Source organism: Ischnura elegans, chromosome 7 (genome assembly GCF_921293095.1).
Source record: "Ischnura elegans chromosome 7, ioIscEleg1.1, whole genome shotgun sequence".
Taxonomy (NCBI): Eukaryota; Metazoa; Arthropoda; class Insecta; order Odonata; family Coenagrionidae; genus Ischnura; species Ischnura elegans.
The window spans coordinates 64,501,828-64,519,974 of NC_060252.1; the positions used below are offsets into that span (position 1 = coordinate 64,501,828).

At 37.2% G+C, this 18,147-nt stretch overlaps 2 protein-coding genes across 4 annotated transcripts in view; one reads left to right on the plus strand and one right to left on the minus strand.

The window, feature by feature from the left end:
* LOC124162851 (guanine nucleotide exchange factor for Rab-3A-like) overlaps positions 1-3,221 on the plus strand; it is a 60,997-nt gene extending 57,776 nt beyond the window's left edge. The window contains exon 9 of the mRNA XM_046539525.1: positions 2,420-3,221. Within this exon, the coding sequence (XP_046395481.1) occupies positions 2,420-2,511 (92 nt within the window). The 3' untranslated portion in view covers positions 2,512-3,221. The remainder of the gene's footprint in view (positions 1-2,419) is intronic.
* A 1,867-nt stretch (positions 3,222-5,088) lies between these two features.
* LOC124162595 (protein broad-minded-like) lies at positions 5,089-18,122 on the minus strand. Of its 3 annotated transcripts, XM_046539181.1 has the most exons (9): positions 15,366-18,122; positions 14,634-14,899; positions 11,333-11,495; positions 11,016-11,230; positions 10,676-10,824; positions 9,760-9,927; positions 5,981-6,167; positions 5,644-5,862; positions 5,089-5,348 (listed from the first exon to the last, which is right to left on the minus strand). In XM_046539181.1, the coding sequence occupies exons 1-9, from the start codon at positions 17,548-17,550 to the stop codon at positions 5,238-5,240; spliced, it is 3,663 nt and encodes a 1,220-aa protein (XP_046395137.1). In that variant the 5' UTR covers positions 17,551-18,122; the 3' UTR covers positions 5,089-5,237. The 3 variants fall into 3 exon arrangements, with proteins under 3 accessions (XP_046395137.1, XP_046395138.1, XP_046395140.1); XM_046539182.1 differs by lacking the exon at positions 14,634-14,899 and having other exon boundaries at positions 17,807-18,013; XM_046539184.1 differs by lacking the exon at positions 14,634-14,899 and having other exon boundaries at positions 15,366-15,451.
* Between the last annotated feature and the right edge of the window lie 25 nt (positions 18,123-18,147).

Genomic DNA, 18,147 nt, shown 5'->3' on the forward strand with positions numbered 1-18,147 from the left:
TCGGCCATGACACCTAACTTAGTGCTGCCACCTGGATTTCCTTCCATTTGCCAATTGAACTACCTCCTCCATATCGAAGACCTTAAGCTGCCCCTGCTTTTAACAAAACAGTATAAGTTCTCTCATGGAAGCGCTTAATATGAATTGTCCTACCACATTCCACAGAGAGCTGTGTTGATTTTGCAAAATTGTCCATTGGAATTAGCATTCAGTAAAATTTCACCTTTGTATCTCTTGATATTAAGCCATCTGAAAAAGGTCTATATACTTATTCCCTAGCCATTGAGTGCCAGCCCATTCCAAGATCAGTGTACTGAGACTACTGTGGTCAGTTAATGTCTTAATTAATCAATTATTAGAAATTTAATTATTAATTTATCATGAGAAAATTTTTAGCCTTTAATTGTATGTTGATATAGTGCAGAATGGTTAGAATAAGTTCATCCTATTTCAAGACTTCCTTTGTGGGAATGGGAGGAGAAACTTCGCTCGGAAAACAAGTATTACCCAGCAATCCTGAAAGTATAACGGGGCATACATTATTTTACTAACATATATCCTCTTGAAATTCATCGCTGAAAAATATTTTTTTCTGCTTTCTCAGTAAATCAGAACTCATTATGAGTGGTTTATAAGTTCCGGTCAAGTATCTCTTCATTAATGTTGCATGGAAAACTACTTTTTAATAGTGACGGCTTTTTTAATTAGATTTAAAAATTAATAATACCTATAGATGAAAAACTGCTGGTCTTCCATCAATTAGGCTCATTCAGAGCTGGCCTTTAATTTACCAACACACAACCTATATCTAGAGGTCCGTGAAAGTAGTTTTATTTTTTGCTAAAATTAGTTATAAAATCATGTGATTTCGGTGCTATAGAAAATCATGGTGGTATTATTATAATGCTACAATTTTCCCATGTTTGTAGGCATTTTATTATTACATGGCACACATTTCATGAATACTTATACTTTTATTAAGCATTTTACATAACATTTAACACAATTTCGATTGTACAAAATTTCTGACTAAACAAAATGAAGGAAATGGCTCAAGTTATATTGTTTCAAGGTATATGAATGGATCAAGTATGTAGTCTTGGCAAATACGATCGGCGAACGGCAAATCCCCACTACCTTGTATGTGTATACTTCGAGAGCCATTCCAGAATTTTTGGATTGCCAAGTTTCTCTACACTAAATGAAGCCTTTAAAAATGCTTCTGTAGTAGCAACAACAAGCTCCTCCTTTGCTTTCTTTGACTGAGTGACTGTGTGTTCAAATGATAGCTGTCGTTTTGTGGGTCCCCTTTCTTTCGCACGTTTATGTGTATTGCTACTAATGTTCTTTAGCAAAGTGTCACATCTTTCAAATTAAAATCTTTTATCACAAACTTTGCACAGTAATACTCTGTCTTTCACATAAAATCCTCTCAGCTGAATATACTTGCCCTGGTATGAACATTATCACTAGCTTTTGGCATTTTAAAATTCCTATCCTTCGTTTGATATTTAAAGCTGGAACTACGATTAAAAAAAAGTCCAACCGCAAAACACAACCTGCTACAATGGTGTTTTCAAACTGAGTGCTGGGTAGCTAAGGTATTACCATAGTACTGTACAACTTACAAATTGGCCGAAATGTTTCATGTCATGGGTTTCCTTTCGATACCCCTCACCCAGGTGTTCAGGGAAGGTGGGACTGCTGCTAGATACATCAAAATCACTTAGTTTTGATTACAGCTGTTGCCAATCGGTCAGGAAAGGCAGTGAAAGAAGCACACTTAACAAATCATAATCAGATTCAAAGAAACTTGAAAAATTATTTCCCATTTATCAATCCTGAAACATCTAGAATGAGACGCTTTCTCACCTGAAGAATTAGATATTTGATTTGGCCAATGTCGAAATGATTTTTTTTTGCATTGTAGCTCTGTGGAGAGCCGAATATCCGACCACTAATAAGGAGAGCCTCCTCTCCTCCTATCCTTTCTGTTCCTTCCTTCCCCCACAGCTAACGTTTCGTGCTTTCAAATAACCATACGTGTCTATGGATGTCTTTAAACGAATCAAATCGCGCAGTTGACAGCACACATTTTAATCCGGCCCCATTTCAATCAAATTTTCGTGTTATTTCGTGATATCCCATCTCGCGAAATTCACGGACCTCTACCTATATGTATCACAATAAGGATTGATGTTCTGTTGTTGCAATTTCATTTGGTTTTCATATTTGATCCTTGGAATGGACTTTTTGCTTTCTATATGCATACAATGAGAAATGTTTTCATCAAAAATTGGTATTATATTATCACGGAAATGAACACCGTCTCTAAACTGGCCACTGAAGTTTGCGTGAAATGCTCAGGTTACTTTCATTTTAAGTATTAATTCTCTTTCATTCTTTTTCCACCAATTAGCTCACGAAACGTTCTGGGAAATCACTCGCCTGCGTAAGGAGATGGTGCTAGCGAGGTTGGGGTTACCCCCCAACGTTCAGTCAGCCTCATAAAGAACCTGTCTCACAATTCATCAAATCATCTTATTCCTTGTTGATTGTAATATATTAATTGGCATGTTAATTCTTGAGTACTGTGAATTATTGCAGCTGCAAGCATGCAATGTAATTTTACAAATGCTTGTTAAGTTTGTTGTGTTTCTACTTTACCAGAAAATGTTATCTCACTTCTGGGACCAGTGAGGGTAAGTGAAGTACCTGTGATCACACAGCACCACTATGCATCCTGTATGGGAGCACAGAGGTGAAGGTATACATTATATTTTATTTGAGAATTGGCCATACCAAAGAATTTGGATATTAATGATTTAATTTTATGCCTAAGTAATTTTTACTTGCTTTTGTACATACAGAACTGTGAATAATTAATTGTTGGGAGTAAATTTTGTGAAGAAAGATATTAAGTATATAGCATTAGCTCTAAATATTTCAAAAGTTGCCATTGTTGTATATTAGATGTAGCACCGTCATTAAATACTCATTTGAATTGTTAATCGATATTTATGCAAACGATTTTATTGTTATTTTAACAAACCAATACTTTATATGCTCTTTTGTTTATGTTTGTCAAATATAAAGATTTATTATGTACTCAAGTTTTACATTATATTTCACAAATTTATTTTTTGATTTTTGAACTCTATATTGTGGTGTATCTTGTCTTCCAGCATCACAACAATAAAAAATACCCTATGGAAAACTTATTGTGGATATGACTCTTATGGAAGAAAATTTTCAGGTAGCTTTGAAAGAATTACTGATGTACAAAAGGCATTGCATCCTTTCCTTCTCGTGACCAATTCCTACCTATGTTGAGCCATGAAACAACTTTGGTGCTAATAATTCAGAAGGTAATATTAGGGTGGTTTCCTATTTTTTTTTATTGCCTAAATCGAATTATTATTACTCCTGGAGTACGTATTTCACTTTTTTAGATTTTTAAATGTCGCTATCTATTTTTCGTGGTTAAATGAAAAGCGCGCGAAAACGCGACGGCTAAGTATGAATGCTGGGAAAAGCCCGTGTGACGTCATTCTGGTTCCAGCTGCTGCTGTGTGGTGTGAGGCTATGAGCGCCGATACGATGCAGGCTGCTAGCAGGTAGCGCTTGGCTTAAATAAGGATTATTAATACCTTATCATACGAAGGAAACTTTCTGACCATAGGAAGTTTTAATAGATGATCATTAAGAGATGTTTCCCTGAGCTCTCTGCCTCATGCATGCATTGGTAATCTCAGACGATGTAAAACTCCTATCTACTCATATAGAATCTAGGTCCCTGTGACGTCACGCGGAGTGGCATCGTATGGGTGCCAATCTGGCCTTTTTCAAATGCGGTTAAAATTGACCATTACCATTCGTCTAAACTGGGATTTTAAAACCAAATAATTTGTATATTATGAATACACTAATGGTGGGTAACGAATTGCAATCAATTCATTTCTTTTCTTTGATGAAGGGAACTACCCTATTGAGTGATCTACTACAATAGCTTAACTCCTCACATTTAGGTATTCTTAAAAATGTGCCCTAAATGATTGTGAGGGAAAATGTAGTGTTTGTTAGCAGAGTTTGTACAGCAATAGGCTACTGGCTTAAGGGTTACACCTACAAGTCCCAGGTGAAGCCTGTGAATACCACCCCCAATAAAAATCCTCAAAAATGTGAGGTGGCCCAGGAATCCTCTATCCTGAGTGTGAGGCATTCAACCACCTGTAGCATCTTGGGTGAGCTCTACCTTCACCTATTCTTACCAAACTTATGGTGGGTAAGTGAGCTACTGCCATTGCAATTTTGTGTCCACGTCTTCTTGAAGGCTGCCCAATGTATGCTTCTGGGTTATTTTCTCAGACTATGTATTGCTGTTTCTCTGGGCTTGGTAATGTGCATCTACTTTTGTCAAACAGGAGATCCAAATGACTCCCAGTAGTCTTTGTCAAGTGTTTCTTGTTCTGCCAAACTTCCAACCTTGTGGTGCAAACTCTTTTTACACCAAACTTGAGAAAACTAGTGAGATGAATTTAGAAATTATGTCAATTTTTTGCAAGAAATAATTGATCACAATGGAAATGATAAATATTCTCTTCAGAAAACCCCCATGCATACATGACAAGATCCCATTCCATGTTAATATTTGGAAATCTATTGATTAAAAAAAAACATAGTTCCACTGAGAAAATGTATAGCCCATTTAGCCACTGGGCTCTCACCATTAGAAGTTGATACAGTTAATGAAAAGTTACATAAAAATTAATGAATAGGATGTCAATGAATTACCTATATCAATTTTAGGGGTATTCAGGATTGTGGTGAATGTACATATACAGCACTTTCTCACTAATTTGTAAATATTTTACCACATAAAACTTACTTGAGTAATTTTCCAGAAGTTCAATACACTACTAGAAAATTATATAAGTAAATGTCTAAAGCTTTTACAGCGGAAGCATTTCAAAGTTATAAAAATACTAAGTTCTGACATACACTAGAAAAATTTATAATTTTATCACCAAGCTAATGAAATAGCACATACATTTTTAAAAATCACTGGATAATTCATAAGACCACCAGTAAAATAAAAAGGCTTTATTCTGAAATCAGCTACTACATAGGAGATAAACAATGGGTTTCTGTTATGTCCTTAAGAACAGCCAAACAATCACATACAAAACACAATTTTCCTCAGGCTTTGTTACTTCTGCATTCAAACATGCATTTCATTAGGCATGACATTTCATAATATTCTTGAAGACAGTAGTGTGATGGGCTTTGCTCAGCTTCTCAATAAATGGTAAATATTTGCCTAAATGAAATTGTGTAGTGGGATTTATCTGAAAAGATTAAAACTAACTTAGCTATTTTTTCAGCACTGACACTCACTGAATGGTGTATGAAATTTTATGGAGAGATTAGGAAAAGCGATAAATCAATTCAAAATCTTATGGATAGATAGAAGAGAAAAATAATTTCTTTCAGATGTAAACGGAGAAAATAAGTACATATAATAAAGGTTGTAGTTAGGTGTATCACATTTTGAATCAAGGATAAAAAGAGAATGTAATTAAAAAATTTTGGATCTAATAATAAAAATTTCTGAATCATTCCTACAATAAATAATTCACCAACCTTGATCTGCTCCCAAAAATGCTCTGAGGATGTTGACATTATGTGAAGTATAAGTGGTTCAAGATGAAAGAGTATTGCCACAAAAAAATAAACAATGTAATCAGGCCCATGAATAATTGACATACAAAGAAAGTTTTTTACTTCCGTCCACTCTAATACATTCCAAAAGCACTGGCTCACCCACTGATGAACCAATACAGCAAGTGAACCTGATGACAACTAGAACAATTTAAAAATGGACTAATTATTTCTTATTTTATAAGAATAAACACTTATTTTCTAAGTGTGCTGTGATCTTTTAGGACAGTGTAGAGTAGACATCAAAGTTATTGTTTACCTGAAAAGCTGCGAATACTTTGGGTACCTCTACTGAGAGAACCAGTTCAATTTGCTCAATCAATAGAACGAGGTGATCATTCACATGATTTTTTCCAATGGGTTCTGACACAGAGTTTTCACCAAGAGTGACCCATAGGAATGGAGCCACTTGTAATCTCAACAGATTACTTATAAACACCTGACACCTAAATCAAACCATGACAGTTAGTACACACTATTTGACAAAAGAATTTTACCGTATACCTAATGGCTTATTTCTAACTACAGCAGACTCCCGATTATCCAGCTGCGGTTTATCCGTGCATGATTTCACTCTCGCTCAATTTTTTCTGTGATCTTTATAAAAAAATATGTAAAATCGGATGAAAAATCATTGGAATTACCACATTAATGCTAGGATACAACGGGCTTATTATTTCCATTAGAATCCCCTTTGTAAAACGGAAGCGATCACGCACTAGGTGCATTCACAGGAGCACTGTGTTCCTGTTTTCCAAACCTCACAGTGCGCGACCGCACTCCGTGATCACGGATACACGTCCCACAGCAGTTGCAACCCAGGCAACTTGTGCGAGATGCGACTACCCGGTGTGGTGCCTGACAGTGTAGTTTCTGATGTCGAGCAGTGGTTTTGAAACATCCGTGTAAACCACTTTTCTCTATCCGTGATCACGCAGCCACCAATGTGTGGTTTTCGAAACCAGGCCTTCAACAGAGAATTAATGATAAGAGTACAACCCGCCAATGTTACAGTGTTATCGCCACTCGCGAACTGGCAAGGAAAGCTCTCAATGAGTCCGGGAAGCACTATAAACTAACAGAATAACTGCATTAAAATAATATATTGTTTGTTTTAGGTGAATGATGAACATTGCAAGACATTTGAGCGAAAGTTTGGGTTATCCGTGTTTTCAGATTATTCGTGCCGTCTCTCCCCATCATTAGCCCAGATAATCGGGAGTGTACTGCATGTACTTAGCAGACTACCTCTATACAGCAGATATACGCCGACTTTGGTGGCGGTGGGGTTAAGTCCTCGCCTGCCACACCAAAGGTCGTGGGTTAGAGTCCCACCTGGGTAAGTTACCCTTATCTAATGTAGCAAAAAATCTTGAACGCTGCATTCTTTTCCATTTGTTGCCGTAATGCTCTCTATTTCTGTTCCCTTAGTTTGTTATTTTCAAATAAAACTTTTAATTTCGTGAGTAATGGTTGTTTTAAATATCTTTTCTGATATGCAGTATATCATAAAGAATATGGGATAATTAGCGACGTATCAAAGAACCCAGTGCCGCTTTGGAGGTGGAGCTAGAAGAGCCGGTATTTTTTTCCTACCGAGGAGCCCCATCTCTCTTCATCCCTCACTGAGGACGTTTCCTAAGAAATGGACGGATAAATGTGAGGCGGGGGAGTGTGGCAGATGAGGTTTTACTCCTGGATTGGTGGGAAATCCAAAAAAATTTCTTAAAAGTATGTCTTATAGGTGGTAAGGAAAAAGGAACAGGCACCTATTTTCTTTCATCTGGCTCTGCGTGAGAGACTGATGGAAGATTGTTCTGGGGTGACAAAAATACACTCATGCTGGGTGGACTTCCCACACCTTCTCTTTCTGTAGTGTTGCTCTGACCCAAACATTGAGACCATCCATACCTTCACACTAAGCCTCCTTATTCCCCATTCACCGCCTTCTTCCTTCCTCCCAAAAGAAAAGGCTACCCCAGGGCGTTTTGACAAGGCGTGTGTTCCTTGTCCCTCATGCAGCAATGGAAGGATAAAGAAAGAGCAGGCTATTATGTCTAATTGCTGCCTTGCTTTCTCAACCTTTTTCATGAAAAGGATTTTCTATCCTTACCTGCCTAACAATCCCAGTATTCCCTGATCCTTGGCAGTCAACACACCACCATGTATCTCCATCCCTTCACCTCAAAACAACCTCCCTGGCATTGCCCACCTTTCTTCGCCTTACTCAACCCTTCTTGTTAGTAAAAAGTTCTTAACTAAAATCTGACGAATAAAATCTCTGTGCATTTGAGTACACAAAGAAACGAGAAATATATTAAAAGTTTTCACTATGTGGTAAATTGTCTTCTTACTTGTTCATCATGAAAAGATTTTTACCACGTAGGTACTGAAATAATTCTCAGGAAAGATAATTTTTTTCCATCACAAAATTAGCTAGGTTACCCGATTTCACTCCAGTGGTAAACATTTATGTCCTGGGAAATAATAATAATGCCAGCAATTTTGTGCAGACAATCGCAGCAACAAAGGAATATTTTCGAATGAGAGGCACAAGACACACAACAGTAACTGTGCGATGTGTTCTTCACCGAGGTCGGTGAAACTTCTGAATCGTGGAGTTACAGCCACTCCTTCAACAAGAAATTTCCACACGAAGGTAAAGAAGCATTATTCTACGAACCCCAATAACAAATAGAGTTAAATTTTCTTAGAACTGCCACTGGGTGTAATTCTATTCATATTAACCCTTGGATTTCCCCAAAGAAGACCATCACCACGGCAGGTACGCGGACACAGAGCGAAGAAGGTACCAAAACAAAACTATGCTGGAGGCCATGGAAAAATCATCCTAGGCTAACCATGAGTTTCTAAGAATAGGTTTTGCAAAGAGATGAAGTTTTGTCAATGACAATTATAAAGAGGCAAGCATTATGTTTCTTAGCTATAAGACAAAGAATTAGTATAATAATATTTTCCTTTTATTAAACAATTTTATTTTTTTCATTAAGTATAAAATATTAAACAATATGGCTATAAATAGACCACAGCATTCCATGCAAAGCATAACTTTTGAATCAGCATTGAGGATGCAGTCCCCGACATACTGACGAGGAAATGCTCGGTGCCGCAGCCAAATCCAATGACTTTTTCATTAGAGACGAATAAAATTAAAACTGTCCACACTAGGTAAACAAAAATTTCTTCGTGGATTAAAAAGAAAGAAAAAATGGACTACTAAAAATTTAAAAATGATGCATTGGAATGGAAATTTTTACATTATTTTTTAAAACCACCGCTAAGGCGCAGAGAATCCAGATGTGGGTTAATGAGATACATTAAAATGAAGTGACATCATTAATCATTAAGGTGTAACAGCTGCTTTTGAAAGAGAATGTAGCATAGAGATTCAGGTAATGAATGATCGATCTGTATGTGAGTAGTCAAGGTGATAGTTCTACTTCAAAAGTTAAAGGGGAAGAGGTGAATATCATTCTTGAGGAGAGGTATCAAGGAAGTTAGAACCATGAAGATGCATATGTAAGTGCATCAAGGAGATAAAAACGAGCCTGCAAGAGCTACAATGGTTACTTATACATACATAAATATCTGCAAGTTTCAACCTGTTGATGGAATAAGCAGGAAGTCATTTCACAAGCATTTGTTAAAAGCAATGCCACATATTTTGTCATTCAGGCTTCAGACGTTGTCGCTGCTCTCAAATAAGAATGATCTGAAGTGAAGTGGTTGGGAGAGAAGAAAATAAATAATACAAGAGGGTTAGGGAGGACTTGCATAAGGACTGATTCATAGATATGAGATATGCAACAGCCAGTACCTTCAATGCCTGTAAATTGACACTCAACTGTATACTATGTAGAGAAGTTTTTTTTTCGATTCCCAACCATAAAGCAAGTACAAGAGAAAAAATGAAGGTAGACCTACTTCAAAAAAATTTAATATATTTACAAACCTACAAGTACTGATAACTAAAATTAACTATTTCATCAGAGGCATGCTACAAAATGGTATTGTTACCTGTCAAGGTTTCCACAGCATACAAGAAACACGGAAGCTAAAAACCAATCAAAACCCATAAATTCATAACGAGCTATTTTGAGAAGCCCATGTGTAGTCTTTATGAAATGGGCAAAGTTGGAATGTACTGTTGGAGTTGAGAGTAAAATATTCAGTTTCACTCCATTCCTGGAAAAAGAACTTTCTGCGTAAGTTTTAAAATGTTTATTTGCAAATGTATTGATGCATGACCTATTCATAGACAAAAATTATATACCATAAATATTCCATTTAATCACACAAAATTATCCAATGAAGTCTCAAGTTAAGATTGCATAATAATGGACCTAGAGCAATCATTTATATTCTTTAAGGTTACAATGATAATCCAATTTAATGGCATAGCATAGGATAAAATTTTAGTTCATAATTATGTTTAACTTCATTAAATCACTATGAACAGTATAAGACACCGACATGTTTTGAATCAAAGGACTTGTTATGGATAATACTGAAAACTGTATTAGGCATTATATCCAGAATTTAACAACAAAGCTCTGTTCCACTCCTTGAATGACAGACAAATAATGCTTCAGAATGCTCCAAAAGCTCAACTCGTGTAGCACCAAACTGTATGAAAAGTTAAGGCATATTTTGCACAGCTTGAAGAATTGATACAATTCACATTCATGCATAGCAAAAATGACCAACTTTCCAGCCAATAAGGAGTCATCAACAGAGGAGCCTTGGGTGAGCATAATCTCATCATTAGCTCAATAATACCAATGCCTCAGATTGAAAACTTCAGCCATCATGAAATGTGCATTAGGGTACAGAACCCATCACACAATTTTTCAGAGGTGCAATTGGCTCATCACAGGCATTAAACCAATTAAATATCAATCAATCCAAATTAAATTAAAATTAGTCATTATACCTTATGGCTAATTTGATTCCAATCAAATCCTCAGGAAATAAGACTGCAGGAATAATGTCCCCAGACCAATTAAGCTTGGATAGAGATAAATTTGAGGAAGAGCCTGGAACTTTTTGAACCTCTTCCAGTATTTCCATCAGTAAATTACACTGTAATTGAAGCATTTAATATGTATTCGTTTAAATTTATTTTTCCCTTCAACATATCCCAATATTTCATCTTTAAAAATACTATGATAAACGGACTCCATACCAAGCAGGATAATTTTCAGTCAACCTGTTTCAATTCCACAATCTAATAATTAAAGAGCATATCACCATTATATTTTGAGTGAGTTCACCTTGACCTCAGGAGATGTATTCCCACACAAAGCTAGATGAAATGCTTTACGTAGCTGGCTGAGCCAATTAGCATCTCTAAGTCCATAACGGGTATTACCCAAAAATTTAACCAGACCGTTTTTCTGACGACAAGGAGCACGGCGAGAATGGCTACGGTAATGGCAGTTCCAACTACTCGTCCACTGCTCCGGCATGCACTCTGGTTTAGCAATCGCTGTGAACACCAATAGTTTGAAATTAAATTGCAGATTTCACCGAACATGAGAAAGTAATAAACATCTTTGCATGTACATAATTTCACATATTAAACTCAAACCTGCACTCCTAGGAGTTCTTGACTGGAAAATACCACGTTCATAACAGCTTTCCATGAAGAAACAATGCCTTAATATTTGATCACAAGATAAAGTTATTTCATTGAGCACAACTTCGTCACTTTCTTCAGATAAATTATCAACCAAAATCTTCATTAGATGCTCCTTAAAAATAATAAATTTAAATGATAAAATGATAGCCTTGCTGGCACTGCCCTTGCATGCATATATCGTTGCAGTTACTGCTCAGGTATCCACCACAGAAATTGAAGAAAATAAGCATGCATTTGGTGCATCAGTGCAGTGAAATAACAGCACTTTCCCTCACTTTACTTCGGAGATTTACATTAGCAGCAAACAGGAATTTGAGGCATGAGAAAGAATTGCTTTTTACATGTGCAAACATTCCAGTACAACAACCTTTTGGTCAACAGCTATCTTAGAATGAATAACGAAGAGGAAATTATCTACTAACAAAAACGTTGTCCAGCAAAGAGTGTAATTTAGGTTGCCTATATTTTATCCAAGTAAGCACAATTAGAAATTTAAAAGCTGAAATGTGGAATGATTGAAAGGGTTCCTTCCCAATGCATTGAACTTCCAATTTACCAACATAATTACATCATTTCTTCAGACTTAATGATGCTTTAAGTAGTTCTCTTTCATGCAGTTTTAATGTAGAAGAAGAGCAAATAATATAAAAATTGTTGGGAATAATATAAAAGTTGTTCAGTGAAACTTTTATTTGCACTCCCTCTGCTTAAAATTTTCAGAATTTTACACTTTCCCTGAATTGGCTCATTGTGATGGCCAGTAAATCCAGGAGTCAAAAATTCTTGACTGCAGAAAATAAAACCAACATAGTCTTTACAGCGGGGAAACTTAGACAACGAGAAAGAGGGACAAGAAAAGAATGAAGGCATCAGAGATGTGAGTATAAAAAAGAATGGTAAAGCTGAGATGGAAGGAGAAGAAAAGAAATGAAGAAGTGCTATCCATATTGGAGAAATTTGAGGTAAGGGGGATGGGAGGAATGAAAGTAAGGCTATGGGGAGTTACTGCTATCTCACTTGTAAACATTAAAAAATGACTGAAAATCATTCGCCGCCGAAACGGGTGAATGCAAGCATGAATGGTAACCATGACGCAAACAACAATATTAACATTGGCGTATACAATTACGTATTTTTCACAAGATAATGTGGAGGAAAAAAATTTAGTATTACGCTGGAAATGCTCCGAAAATTTTATGTGTCCTATATGCGCTGTATAAGTTTACCATACGACCATAGGCGGATCCAGGGGGGGGCACGCGCCCCCCCCAGACCCTTAAAAATATACTAGATTTTTAATACGGTCCCATTATCATTTCGTTCGTTTTGTATAACGAGGTATCCTTGTGCCCCCCCCTGAACAAAATCATGGATACAGCCTTGCTTGTGCCCCTCCCAGAAAGAAATCCTGGATCCGCCCCTGCATACGACCCAGATGTTCCTCTCTCTTCCTCGTGCGATGGGTTACTTGCCAGAGAAATCGTAAAATTCTTTTCCGAGTTGTTTGATGGTGTAATTGTGTGGCTATGGAGGAGGGAGGGCTCACGCCTACCTCTTGAATTATGCTTGTGGCTCTTAGCGAGGGTTACAGCAGTCAAGTTGCACTATTTGCACAACCCAATCAAGTCAAATCGATCCCCAGTAGACAAGGAAAGTGTAAGCAATACGTGAAGGTCAACTTCGGAGAATTACAGAGACAGCTGCGCCGGGTATGTGGACCAACTTTTGAAAGTGACTGTACAATGCATTCTGACCGTCAGGTCATTCTCAAGTACAATGGGAAATAGTTAAATTCAGGAGCTGTATTTAAACTGTTCAATGAGTGGGTAAGGTTGAGGAAGGGGAGGGAAATGTGTCACTGGGTAGTGTGGGGAATAGGATGGCAATGAGTGGGTAGTGGCCCATGAATTTTAGTTCATACATCAATGAAATGCCCCCTTCTGGCACTCATTTCCTATTTCTTAAGCATGTCCAGTCTTCGGCCTTCCCTCTCCACGTGGATGATATCGGGGTCCAAATCAAAAGAACATTTCTCTTTTTGGATATGTTTTTAAACACTTCCCTCTCCTTGTCATCCCATTCCTCAATGTCACCACCCAGTGACACATTCCTCCCCTTCCTCAATCTTCCCTGCCCACTCATCCAAACTTTAAATACAGCTCCTGATTTTAACAATTTCACATTGTACTTGAGAATGACAAGACAGTTAAAATGCATTGTACATTATATGTAACATGGAGAATTGAGATCTCTCTTTTTCATTAAATCAAGTTGTCATTCTACTACATCTTGCCTGCCTGGTTACCTTTTCACCCTTTTTCCCAGCTCATTGTGGTTGGGTGTCATAGGACGAGTAAACAAATCTCCTTCAATGCTTTGTGTTACAACTAACTGCCAAGGGTTTAAGATTGTATACTCTTTAGGTGGCTGTGACAAACATGAGTCATTCAAAGTTACAAAGTAAATCTGCCTGGAAATCAAATTCTGCCATGAATTGGGACGAAGGATTACAATGCTGACTGCTTTAAGCAAAGTTTTATATAGAAAAATTAATAAAATCCATTGGTTTTATAAAAATGATCTGTCCAACAATAAAACCATTGTCTAAAACCTTGAGCTCCAGCTTTTGTGAATTACAGTTTTTACGATAAGGAAACAAATTTTCATAGAACTAATGAATTTTATGAAATGTTTTACTGCTGAGGACAGGAGTCAATGAGCCCTCAACGTTGTGAACCAATAATCACCATCTTCCCCCGACAAAACTTTGCATACTTCGCTCACCTAAGTTCAAAGTCACCAAGCCTAGAAACTTGGGTTCATACCCCAAAAAATTCTGTACAGGTCTGAATCCCCAACCCAGTACATACTATCTTTTTCTCTGGTAAGCCCCAGTATTCAAAGTCACAGCTTCATTTGGTCCCTTCATATCTTACAACGACAGGAAATTTCTGCTCCTGCTGCATTTACCAAAATGGCTTTTATAGGTGATCAAGAGGCAAATGGGCCACTTGGCCATTGAAGTCTCAGAGATACCAAGGACGTGGGTCAATAACTATACCAAAAATGCATAAACCATACCATCCTTCCCTCCTCAGTTGTACTGTAAATTTTTTCATGATAAAAAGGTATAGGACCAAAGTCTCACAGAACCAACAGCCTCAAAGAGACCAGATGTATTTTCATAAGTGCTTAAGTGCTGAAGAAATACGATTGTGCAGACTGAGAACAGCATTATCAATAATCCAACCTGGATGAGGAACCTATGCTGAAGCAGAAGAGTTGAATCCAAGCTGGACAATATAAATCTGAGAAGGCGAAGGCCAAAGTGCAATTCCTGAAAGCCGATTGCATCAGTGGAAACTACTGACACCTGCAGATTAACATTTGGATTACAAGGGGCTTCCACTACACCTAATGTATATTCAAGCAGCTCTTGCAAAGACTCTGGTGGATTTTTTCCTTCAACTAAGGTCCCTTCACTGCCTTCTTGCAGAGTAATAAGAGCATTTACACCTTAAAGGAGGATTACAAAAGTTGATCAATAAGGATTTCACTGACCCACAAAACAAAAGCATTACTTACATAATGATATGTCATCATTTACAAAGGAAAAAAATCTACAGTAAATTGCACCACCCTTTTCCACTTAATTACGGAGAGCAATAGTACTTCACTTAATATGTTATCTATGGTTAGAAGTCAATATTCAAAATAATTGAACAAAATAAGCACATACATACATTTCAAATGGCAAAACAGTCAGCTTATTTACACATTAAGTAATTTTAACAAATTTTCATAGAGATATTAATTTATTAGGCAAGTGATAGTGCCTCAGTGGTTAAATTATAATTAATTTCAACATGCATGAAGCACTCCTTTTAACCATAAAGAATGAACAATGAAGATTATTTCAACCCCTCCAAAGCAAGGGAAAGTATTAATGGAAATAAATACACATAACAGAATCAAAGCTTACCTTTCACGACAGAGCATAGTGAGAAAAAATCATTCAAAGAACTGACCAATTCTTCAGAAATATTTCCTGGAAAGCGCTCATCATTATTTTCTAACCATGACTTCCATAGTAGTGAAAGTGACATGCGCTGAACTTTTTCTGCAAGAAGAGCTGCACAGCCCCCATTGCATAATGTCGACGAGGCAATAAGTCTTTGAAACCAGTGGCACCCCCATGGTAGAACAGGCTTGCTGTATAAGTCTTGTAAAATAGGGAGAAGTATTCCCTTCCTCTCCAACAGCCACACTCGGCCAGACTCAGCGGCAAGACTACTAATGCTCACAGCAACCACATCTACCATGTGCGCATATCCATCATTCATCCCAAGCTCTAGATCATATGCTTGATTCTCAATTTCATCTTTTAGTTGACAAAATAGGGTAACTAGAGCTGATATTACACTGGATTCCTCGACTTCAACCAATCCCCGTGGTGAGCGTCCAATCAACACACAGCAATCAAGTAACTTTCTCATTATATCAAGGGGCACATTACGATAGTTTTTTAAGCAAAGATAAATGTAGCTCAATAACACTCTAGCAAGACTAACTTCAACCATTCCCGAATTCACATTAAACCTATTTAAAAGTACACTTTCCAATCCCATTTTCGATTGCAGCATTAGCTTTAATTGATTAACAGTGTGTAATTTGATTACTGGAAATCCAATTGAATCACAGTTTTGAGGTAATGCATTTAGTTCCAGCAATGGTTGCCAAAATAAACTCTGATAGAGGGTATTTGAAATAATACTGACAGGAAAAGCAATGTGTGTGAGGAATAATTCATGCAAAATCGAGGTAGTTCTGCACATTGGGGCATTATTCAAAAATGTGACGAAAGATTTCAGAACTTCAATCACTGTAACCCCTCCATCAAACTGTAAGTATATGTTTCTGCCTTCTTTGTACTTAAAGCAACAGCAAAAAATGTGTAAACAGTGAAAAAATGCTGCAAATCTAAAATGACATCCACTCACTGAATTCACAATTGCTGATGGGAATTCAATAACTTCCCAGTCAGCGCTGTTCTGAAACCAACTTGAAATAGTATTAAGTATGTAACAAATTAATTTAGGACTCTGAGATAGTTTCCTGAAAGTAACGACACGCACACTAGAGTGGTGCAAGGATCTTTTAGCCCATATAGCATTTGGGTCAATCATTGCAAACAGCTGTAAAGTACTAATGTTATCAATCTTACCACATTCTTCTCCAAGAAAAACAGAGAACATTTCTACTAAATTTCCTATCACCTCTTCCAGTAGTTTCAGTGGAAGTCTGACATATTTTTTGGACATATCCCTAAAAAAGTCCGCAATAATAGACATAGTCTTCAACTGCTTCACCAACGGGAAATAGGTAAGGTCAATCCCAATACTAAAATCAACCGATTCGTTGCTTTGCTTAAAAGATAGAAAATTTTCAACGATGCTAGAATTTAAATTAATGAAACTTTCATACACAGCGACATTTGAAGTGGATAAAAGGTATCTCGCATGGAGCTGTAAAACTGAATGAAAAAGACTCTCATTATCAGACAAAAGGTACAGTTTCAGCTCACTTCTGACGCTAACCCAACACGATGTTTCAAACACTTCGGCTAACGACGCCCTTTTCAACCTAGAAATCATCATTTCTTGATTGCTAGAACCGATTCTAAGTGCCCCATCGCCCAAAGAAAACGTAGAATTCTCCGCGGAGATATCAGACCCTCGAGATTCGGAGGGCTTTTCGGAGAGTTTACCATCACCGTTTCTTCCTACCGTATTTTGAGAGCTCAAAACACTGGCGCCTGAACTAATTGGTATGGCACTTAATACATCGTCAATATCTTGCTCGACATCGCTCATAACAAGATCCATTTCAGGTGAAGAAATCAATTTCGTTAACGATCCTAATAAAACTCCTGAAGGTGCAGTGTGGCCGAATGAATGAATTGATTCGACTTCTTTCTGCAGAGGAACTTTCATACGATTCAGAAGGCGAGTCCTAATGGCATTGTATAAAGTGCTCCTTGAATAACTATCGACACCTGCCGTGGATTTAGAGGTGAAGAGTTGATCAAACACAGCTCCTTCCACGAGTTCTTTAACACCCAACATAACACCTACCTTCGAACTTCCGTAACCCCAATGCTCATCCATTCTCCACTTTAGCGCAAATCAACTCGTGAAGTTACTAACACCTTCGAAACGAGCACGATTTTGGCTACGAGGAAAGACAGAAACTGATGCACATGCATCACAGAGTATACTCCAAGCCAGTATCAAGAAACAATTCTTAAGGCAAGTTGTTATTGCACGACGTATGAATAAAATAAACAACTCGCTAAGGGGAATCGTCCACCAACACAGTAATAATTGACTAATTTGATGCAGACTTAAACCCAAGACCACTCACTTTGATTCACAACTTCTAATATCTGTGCTCAAATCACCAAAATAATGATGAATGAAAATAATGTTCGGTATTTTGCCGAGATCTGCGTTATCTATCAATACGTAGCACATTTTAATATACAGCGTAAAACTGCAATGAAAGTTTCTTTCGCCAGGCTGTCAGGACGGGGTAACAAAATAACAGCTTCGCTGCGTTTGCCGCCTTTCACAAAATTTTCGTAACGAAAAAATTAAGAACTGAGACCTATGGAAGATCAAAAGCATCAAAAGACTCGTTCATGGTTAGAGAACTAGGTTTCGCGCGTTTGATAAAATGATGAAAACGTGGATATACGCATTGAT

Excerpts from the sequence above, each read along its gene's own strand:
- LOC124162595 (XM_046539181.1), bottom strand. The coding sequence starts at position 17,550 with ATGGATGAGCATTGGGGTTACGGAAGTTCGAAGGTAGGTGTTATGTTG. Across the intron at positions 11,496-14,633 it reads AGCATAGGTTCCTCATCCAG|GAGCATCTAATGAAGATTTT; the intron begins GTTGGATTATTG and ends ATTATTTTTAAG. Across the intron at positions 10,825-11,015 it reads ATACATCTCCTGAGGTCAAG|TGTAATTTACTGATGGAAAT; the intron begins GTGAACTCACTC and ends CTTCAATTACAG.